Source organism: Centroberyx gerrardi, chromosome 11 (genome assembly GCF_048128805.1).
Source record: "Centroberyx gerrardi isolate f3 chromosome 11, fCenGer3.hap1.cur.20231027, whole genome shotgun sequence".
Taxonomy (NCBI): domain Eukaryota; kingdom Metazoa; phylum Chordata; class Actinopteri; order Beryciformes; family Berycidae; genus Centroberyx; species Centroberyx gerrardi.
The window spans coordinates 5,088,696-5,097,680 of NC_136007.1; the positions used below are offsets into that span (position 1 = coordinate 5,088,696).

Sequence of the window (8,985 nt, forward strand, 5' to 3'; positions counted from 1 at the left end):
CAGAATTTTCCGTCAACAAAAAGTTTTATGTTGTTGTTGAGCAATTAACATCGTTGCTTGCTTCAGTCCTTTCCAGTGTAAACAAGGCGGAGTGATGCTGTTCCAGTTTTAAGGCTGTAAGTTCGTGTATTGCAGTTAAAAGCAGTCATGGAACGTCTCTCGTCCAATCACAACGCGTGGTCGGAAACAAATGTTGTATAAATAATAATAATGCGTTACTCTATTGACCTGCATAGGGAAATTCTCTTTTCACTTGCCCGGGGAGGTCAGAGGTCAGAGGTCAGGGACAAAATTAACTTATTGTAAGTTGCAAAAGTGGACAAAAGTATCTGTTAAATAACTTAATGTAATAATGTAATGAAATTCAGTGTCGTGTTCAAGGACACTTAAGCAGGTTTTTTTTGGTCCTGTCTCCCACAAATGAGTTTTTGTTGAGAGGGGGATAAGGGGTGTGTGTGTGTGTGTGGGGGGGGGGGTCGGGGGTCGAGAGCAGAGGAGATGGGTCGTTTTGCCTTTGAAAGCGGAGGGCAGCAATGGTGAAGGGGGGGGGTTAATTGTCCCAAGAGACAAAGGACACTTCTTCTTTTGGTGTGTGTAAACCCCCCCCCCCCCCCACTCACACACCCATCCACCCCCACCCATCCCAGCAAGCCACCACCCAAATTCCTCATGCCACCCCTTCCCCCCCCCCCCCCTCTCCAGGCAGGGTGGACTTTGAACAGTATGGCCGCCACATTCCTTCACAGAGAGAGAGAGAGACAGAGAGAGACAGAGAGAGACAGAGAGAGAGAGAGAGCGTTGTGGTTTCATGCATTATGTTTCCAAACCAAATGATTTATCATGACAACACGGTTCGAATGCATAAACTGGTGCTTTGTCGGTGTTTGAAAGCTTGCATTTCTCATAGCGCTTTGGCAATATTGTCTCTGATAAGCAGCCGTGAAGTCAAGTCAGAGAGGTGAATCCAGGGAAGGAGAGAGAGAGAGAGAGAGGGAGAGAGGGAGAGAGAGAATCCACCCATAGACAAACTCAATCGGAGCGTTATCTGGCCCTAAACAGAAACTCCACATCGGCAGATTGTCTGACCACAGAGTCTAATCAGAGAAACCTCGACTGTGTGAACAAACAGCGGCTCGGACGTCGTGGAAACGCGTTCAAACTTCCAAATACCATCGTTCTCTCGCCAAAGATTACTCAAACCTATCAAGCATTGGAAAGCAAGACCGCAGCCAAAAAAACCCACAGGCCCGCCTCTCCTCCTGGGTGAGACAGGCAGACAGCAGTCAGGACGGCCCGCGGAGGCTCGCATCGAGTCCGTTCACTTGTCTTTCAGTCAGCTGTCAATTCATTCGCATTACTGTGAGTGAGTTCTGCAGAATCATTTTATATTCCTATCTGTTCGTGTTGTCTGCCAGTATTGAAATTAATTGAGAGAGAGAGGGAGAGAGAGAGGGAGAGGGAGAGGGAGAGAGAGAGGGAGAGGGAGAGGGAGAGAGAGAGAGAGAGAGAGAGAGATCCCCCTGAAAAGCTCTCTTTTTAATGGCTATTATTATATTTTGCTGATTTATTTTTCCTCACAGACACACGTTAAATAAACACAGAAATACTGACAGTGGAGAGTGGGGAGTCTGAATACACAGCCCACACACACACACACACACACACACACACAGATACATGGGAGGGGATGGGATGGGCATTTTCTGAATTGTTGGTTAATTGATGATTAATATCTTGTTACATGCTTTGGCAATATTGTTGGTTTTTAAACTGTGTGTGTGTGAGAGAGAAGGAGAGAGAGACAGACACAGAGAGAGAGAGAGACACAGAGAGAGAGAGACAGAGAGAGAGAGAGAGAGAGAGAGAGACAGAGAGAGACAGAGTCTCTGTTAAACAAAAGAAACTGAAAACTGAAAGAAAGAGAGAGTGGAATGAGACACTTGGGGTTCGGCCACAAATCCAATCCACCGACTCTGCAGCCTGGCCGACCACACCCAGCTGTAACACACACACACACACACACACACACACACACACACACACACACACACACACACACACACACACTTCTTGGAGCAGCTAAGTCTTTGTCTTGCTAAGTTCTTAGTGTCAAGAAGTTATTAACCCCCTGCTGTTCTCCCCTGTCTGTTTCTACCCCTCCTCCAATTCTTTTCTTCTCTCTCTCTTCTCTTTGTTCTGCTTCATCCATTTCACAATTTCCTTCATTACTGATTGATCTCTTTCTCCCTCCATCCACCTCGATCTCTTTCCATATTCTTCTTCCTTTTCATACCTCTATTTCTTCTCTCCTCTTACACCAATCTCACCTCTCTCCCTCCCTTCCTTCTGTCTCCTCAATCCCTCCCTCCCTCCCTTCCCCTCCTGGTCTCTCCTGTCGTTCCTCCTCCCTCCTTTCCGTCTCTCTGCAGTTCGTATCAAGCCGGGCTCGACGTCTCCGGTGGAGTACCAGAGCGACAGCGACGCGGAGAGCGGCACGGAGTCCGGCTCCGCCTCCTTCGGCGCCCAGGGCCTCGACGCCGGGTCAGTCCAGCTTCTACTCTTAACTTTATTCATCCAGTTGGGAAAGTCAGCTGGTCCCTGGTGCACAAACACACACACACACACACACACACACACACACACACACACACACACACACACACACACGCACAGTAACAATAAGACATCAACAGCAACATCAATAAGAAGCAAACAACAGCAGGTTTAAGAATACATTTTACAAGTCTGAAGTAGTTTGGTCTAAAAAAGTTCAAATGTTCAAATCCCTCCAGCTCAAATCGAATTTTTTAGCATATCCAGTACCAATTTTCTGAAGTCTGAATATCAAACACATGGAATCAGATTTAAACTCCATTTGCAGGTGGTTTGAAACGTGATTTAAATTGCATCTCTGAAAAACACGACTCAGTCTGACCTCTCACATCGGATTTCCAAGTGTTTTTTCCCCCCCACACGACACGTATTTTGACGTCACGCGTTTTGACAAGATGAGTAGAAAACAACAAACATGGAGGAGAGTCAGGGAGAGAAGAGCCGGGTCCGGACGGACGAGCGAACACACGGCAGACTATAAACTGCCATATTATCAAAAAAAACAAGTCAGGACTAGAAGGACCTCCGCCAAGGCTTGTTCGTGAGTCGGATCCGGATCCGCTCCAAAATGTAATGGGTTCTTCCTTGGCCCATGCTACACCCTTCCACGAAGTTTCATGAAAATCGGGCCAGTAGTTTTTCCGTAATCCTGCTGACAAACAAACAAACAAACAAACAAACACACGGCACCGAATACATAACCTCCTTGGCGAAGGTAATAAGTGAGAGACAAACTTCCACGCCCCTAGCTGTTGTTTGTCCAGAGGTTTCGGTGATGTGTCCCGAGAGACGGGTCGAGAGGCAGTTTTTCGGACTTCCACTGAAGGTACCTGAAGTGTGCGCAACATTTCTCGGTAGTTTGTCAGTTTTCTGCGAGTCGACAGACGGCAGCGAAGGTCCAGATGTGACAGCGGCTCCTGGATGAAAATGTGACTCAGCTGGAAATCGCCAGAAACGCTGCGGTCTCCAGATTTGTATTTAAGCGCGTGAAGACCAGAAACGCATCATTTCACATCGTGTTCGAATGTGTCTCAGCCAATCAGAACGAAGGACCGTCACTGTTCATTTTAATAATCAAACTAAAACATAAAACTATTGATTTATAACAAAGATTCCTGCCTGTTGCCTCTTTAAAGGTGCCACATCGTCGCATTTTAACATCAAGTAGCCACTTCCTCTTTGCGATAGGAGGCAGAAGGGTTTATGGGAAATGTAGTCTTTGTGTGGATCTCCTCCCTGGCCTGCAGCCTCAGAACTAATTACATTACTGCAGCGCTGCCGTGCCTGGACACTTATATAACCTTATATAACCCTCTACAGCAACACACAGGAGACAGACCCTGTGTGTGTGTGTGTGTGTGTGTGTGTGTGTGTGTGTGAGAGAGAGAGAGAGAGAGAGAGAGAGAGAGAGAGAGGGAGAGAGAGAGAGAGAGGGAGAGGGAGAGAGAGAGAGAGAGAGAGTTAGTGTGTGGGAGGCAGGCAAGTGTCTGTGTGTGAGCAAGTGTCTGAAAAGAAGAGCAAGAAAGAAGAGCAAGAAAGAAGAATTGAATTGAAAGAGTGTGTGTTTGTTTGTGTGTGATTGTGTTTGCATGCATGTATGCTTTTGCATCAGCGTGTGTGTGTGTGTGTGTGTGTGTGTTTTCTTGTATTTCTATACTTATGAGGACCGAACATCCTCACAGGGATAGAAAGATAAGAAAAATCCTCCAGAGTGAGACAGTTTGCCACTCCTCCCTGGTTGAGATTAGGATTAGGTTTAGGTTATGGAGTTAATGTAGTTAATGAAGGCCCTCACAAGTACAGTAATACAAATGTGTGTGTGTGTGTGTGTGTGTCCGACGTGTTTATTAGTAAATCAGGACGGAGCTGCTGCCACACCCAGCGGGCGAGACCGCCTCACTCCAACTGAAATTCAGGGTGTGGACTGTGACGGTTAGTTTAGCGCTACTAACTGTGTGTGTGTGTGTGTGTGTGTGTGTGTGTGTGTGAGTGAGTGGGAGTGGGAGAGAGTGTGCATATGTGAGAGAAAGAGTGTGTGTGTGTGAGAGAGAGAGAGTGTCTGAGAGAAACAGGGTGAATTAGTGTTAGTAGTTGTGTGCATTTTTATGTGTGAGAATAGAGATTGTGTGTGTGTGTGTGTGTGTGTGTGTGTGTTGCTGGGCAGGGCGGTCCCAGGGTGTAAACAAGGTTACATAATGCAGTTTGCCGTCACACCTCCTTATAAATGGCTAGAGAGAGAGAGAGAGAGAGAGAGAGAGAGAGAGAGAGAGATGAGTTTATTCTATTTTTCTCTCTTTTTTTTCTGCTGAGAGAGGGAGAGGGGGGCTGGGAAGAGGGAAAGGAAATGAAAGAGGAGTGAAAGGAAGGGTGGAGAGATGTGAGGGAGACATGGAGTGGCAGGAGTGAGAAAACGAGAGAGGGAGACACAAGCACACAGAGGAGAGAGAGAGAGAGAGAGAAGGAGAAAGAGAGACACCAGCGGTGAACTGTAAGTCGTCCCTGTGGCGCCCCCTGCTGGCTCTGCAGCAGGACATCCCATCAGACATGAACCTCCTTCACTCAAGTTGGCATCTCATCTAAAGCAGGGAAACATGATAACAAACGCTAATTTCTGATGAGAATTTGAAAATGTAAACACTGATTCCTACCTAAAAGTGGAGGTTTGTTTTGAAAGCGGAGATATTTCAGTTCTACAATATAAAAAACAGAATTCATTTGATCTGGACCAGTCACTCCTCCTGTGGGCTTCCATCCATTTTTTTCCTCATTTCTCAGTTCATTCCCCTGCTGACTTTTCCTTCTCGTGATTGCAAACCTTTAGTTGTCCGTTTTGCGTTAAATTCGGCTGCTGACTCCTGCACAGCGAAAGGTTTTACTTAGTTTCACATTTTGCTGCTTTCCATAGAATCTGGTAATTGTATTTAAAATTGGAATAAAAAGCATCTTACCATTTGGACCTGCATACACATTGAATTCGTGTTTATTCACACCAATATCATTTTCAGTTAATTTCCCCCACAAATATATACAGTGTATATGTAAAAATATCAAGGATCTAGTTGGTAAAAATGGCATCATATGGTCTCAAATTACCTAATAACCTTTAAAAAAGTAACATAATTTATCTTAATTTGTTGCTGTCAATCATTTTGTAAGAAGAGGTGTCTTTTTTTTCTTCCAAATGTCAGATATCTCATTTCCACAAGTCATGACTCCACTTCATAATTATATAGAGCTTGTAAAAATACCAGCGGTTGTTTTCAGGTTGAGCTGAGCCACTCTTGTTTAATCTTGTGTGTGTGGGGCGGCCCGGGGCGGCCCGGGGCTGCAGGTGGTGGGGTGGAAGACTCCAATCTGAAGTGTTGTGTGTCCAAATATTAATAAAGAGAACTGCAGCGCCCTCCATGGGTGTCAGGATAAAGACGTCAAATTGGTGTTTTCCTGTTGTATACAAAAGAAATTTAAATTCTGATCAAATAAATGACTGTTACTCTCAGTTCAGACGCATTTTATTTCTAGCTTTTTTTCTGTAGTCATAAGTAATCATTCTTCAACAAAAGTATATTTTTTGTTAAAGCGAAATTGAAATAGATGTGGAAAAAGTCAGTATTTTGTTGCAAATCTCTTGCTTTGTAACTGTATCAAGCGTCTGTCCCAGTTCAGCTGCTGATCTGAAGGCTTACTGTGCATCGTAAAGCCTTCAGTGCAGCCTGTTTACATTTTATTATTTCTGAGGATTCACACATGGAGCGGATCACACTGAGGAGTGGCCTGCTGTAATAAGAAGCATTTAGTTCCAGTGTTTTTGTTTCTAATAGTCTTATAATATGCATGCGGTGTGTTTTAGATCAGTGTCTCTCTGCTCAGTGAGCTGCTGCCCAAAAGGTCAGGTGGCATTTTGCATAATTTGTTTCGAGCTGTGTGAATTATTTATTTTCCAATTCCTGATTTTTGTGGTCAAAAGAGTAAATTGGGTGTGGCAAATTGTGTAGAATCGCAGGAAATGAGTTTTCAAAAACGTTTTTGCCCATACAATAGTAAGTAATGTTAAATTATAATGTGTGTGTGTTTTGTGTATGAGATTGGTAAAAATTTCCACAAAACATAATACAGAAATAATGTGCTGTTTTGAAGTGTGGAGTACTTTCCCTGTTTCCATAGGAAGTGTGGCTGATAGGAGACTATGTGCAGCTAAAAATCACTACGCAGCGGATTAATACGTGGTTGCTCACCTGAAATAGTTCCAAAAGTAAACCTGATTACATCAGCTTTAAGTTAATTATTTTTATTTTTAAAATATACAAATCAACAGGCCATATAATAAAGACCACTAACAACACTATTACTAAAAGGTCAGTCTTCTTATTTAAGGTAATGCTAATCGTATGCTAACATGTTAGCATGGAGCGAACACAGGACACATGGAGGAGTTTGGTATCTGTGCTCCTTTAAGTGTTTTGATGATAGTTGTTGAGGGAGGGGAGAGCATCACTCAAACCTTTCTCTCTCTCTCTCTCTCTCTCTCTCTCTCTCTCTCTCTCTCTCTCTCTCTCTCTCTCTCTCTCTCAGGTCGGTTATTGACTTGGAGCCCGTTGATCCTGATTCGCCGGACATCAAGAGGAGGCGGATCCATATGTGCGACTATGAAGGCTGTAAAAAGGTTTACACCAAGAGCTCCCACCTCAAAGCCCACAGGAGGATACACACAGGTGAGACCAGAGCCAAGCCACCAGCCACACACACACACACACACACTGGCTTTCTGCACAGACAGCCACTGCAGTTTAAAGGAGCAGTTCACCCCAAAATGAACATCCAGTCATTATCTGCTCAGTCGAAACTCCACCGAAGTGGAAGAAGACAAAAGAGTATCTGAGGATGAATTTTGCCTTTAAATCATCCATGCATTTGTCCATTCATGTGTCCACCGATATCCCTTCCTTCCTTCCTTCCTTCCTTCCTAACTCGTGTCCTCGCCTCCTCCCTCCTTGCAGGGGAGAAACCCTACCACTGTACCTGGGAGGGCTGCACCTGGCGCTTCGCCCGCTCCGACGAGCTGACCCGACACTTCCGCAAGCACACAGGGATCAAGCCTTTCCGCTGCACCGAGTGCGACCGCTCCTTCTCCCGGTCCGACCACCTGTCCCTGCACCGCCGCCGCCACGTCATGATGTGAACTCTGACCCCCCCCCCGGCACCCCCCTCCACCCCCCAACCCCGCCCGCACCCAAACCACCCGCCACAACCCCTTGACCTCTCAAACTCCCTCACAGCACATCTTGTACCAGTGGCCCCGCCCACAACACCCACCCACTTCTGCTGCTTCCTGCCCCCCCCCCCCCCTCCTCAAAGCCACCCCCCCCCTGGCCCCGCCCCTCCCTCGGGATTTTAAGTCCCAGCAGCAGATAGAAAGAGACTGCGCCTGTTTTCTCCTCCTCCTCTCCATCTTGAAATTGCAGGAACATCAGGAATGTGTGTGTGTAGGTGTGTGTGTGTGTGTGTGTGTGTGTGTAGGATGAGGGTTTTTGTTATGCTTCAACACATCATCATCATCATCATCACCGTCCACCCAAACCCTCCCAACTCCTCCCAACCCCTCCCCTTCTTTCCCCCATGACCATCACAGAAGACGCTTCCCCCTCAGACAGAGAGAGAGAGAAAGAGAAAGAGAAAGAGAAAGAGAGGATGGACGGACTGAGAGACTGAACAGCAGAGACGTTCATCCATCCATCCATCATCCGCATCCATCCATCCAACGGAGAGGAGGAAGAGGAAGAGGAAGAGGAGGGGTCAAAGGAGAAATGACGTGTGTAATATTTTTAAAACTTAAATGTCTGTCAATTTCAAAGATGGGGAATCTTAAGCCGGACGTCTCTTCAGCTGCAAACTCAATATTAGTTACTTTTCTGTACATATCCAGAGTTGGGAAGTGATGGATTATGATTTGATACTGAGCAAAATGTCACATTCTGTGGATTTTTGTAGGCAGAGGAAACCTAAAAATAACTGAAAGTAACTGAAACTCGATCAGATTTATTATTTTTGGCAAAGCAATCAGTAATCTGTAACGGATTGCAGTTTGAAAGTAACAGCTTCCCAACCCTGTGCATATCAGTGTGTGTGTGCATGCATCATGCTCGAGTGTGTGTGTGTGTGTGTGTGTGTGTGTGTGTGTGTGAGCTTTTTAAAGACAGCTGAAGTGATGTCTCGTTCCCAACAAACAGACAAACACATATTTCCTCCTTGGCAAACCGTCTGTCTGAGGTTGAGATCTGAAAGTGGTTTATTTTGTCTTACCGCCTGCACCTCCCGCCCTAACTGCCCCTATCCTACCCCAAACTACCCCAAACTACCCAAACTACCCCCCCCCAA

The 8,985-nt window shown here is 45.7% G+C and overlaps 1 protein-coding gene across 2 annotated transcripts in view; it reads left to right on the top strand.

Moving 5' to 3' along the window:
* The window catches only part of klf8 (Kruppel like factor 8), a 58,037-nt gene extending 49,851 nt beyond the window's left edge, over positions 1–8,186 (top strand). For both annotated transcript variants that reach the window (XM_071914081.2, XM_071914083.2), the window contains exons 5-7: positions 2,430–2,541; positions 7,183–7,322; positions 7,608–8,186. In XM_071914081.2, coding sequence (XP_071770182.2) covers positions 2,430–2,541; positions 7,183–7,322; positions 7,608–7,789 — 434 coding nt within the window. In that variant the 3' untranslated portion in view covers positions 7,790–8,186. The remainder of the gene's footprint in view (positions 1–2,429; positions 2,542–7,182; positions 7,323–7,607) is intronic.
* The last annotated feature ends 799 nt before the right edge of the window (positions 8,187–8,985 follow it).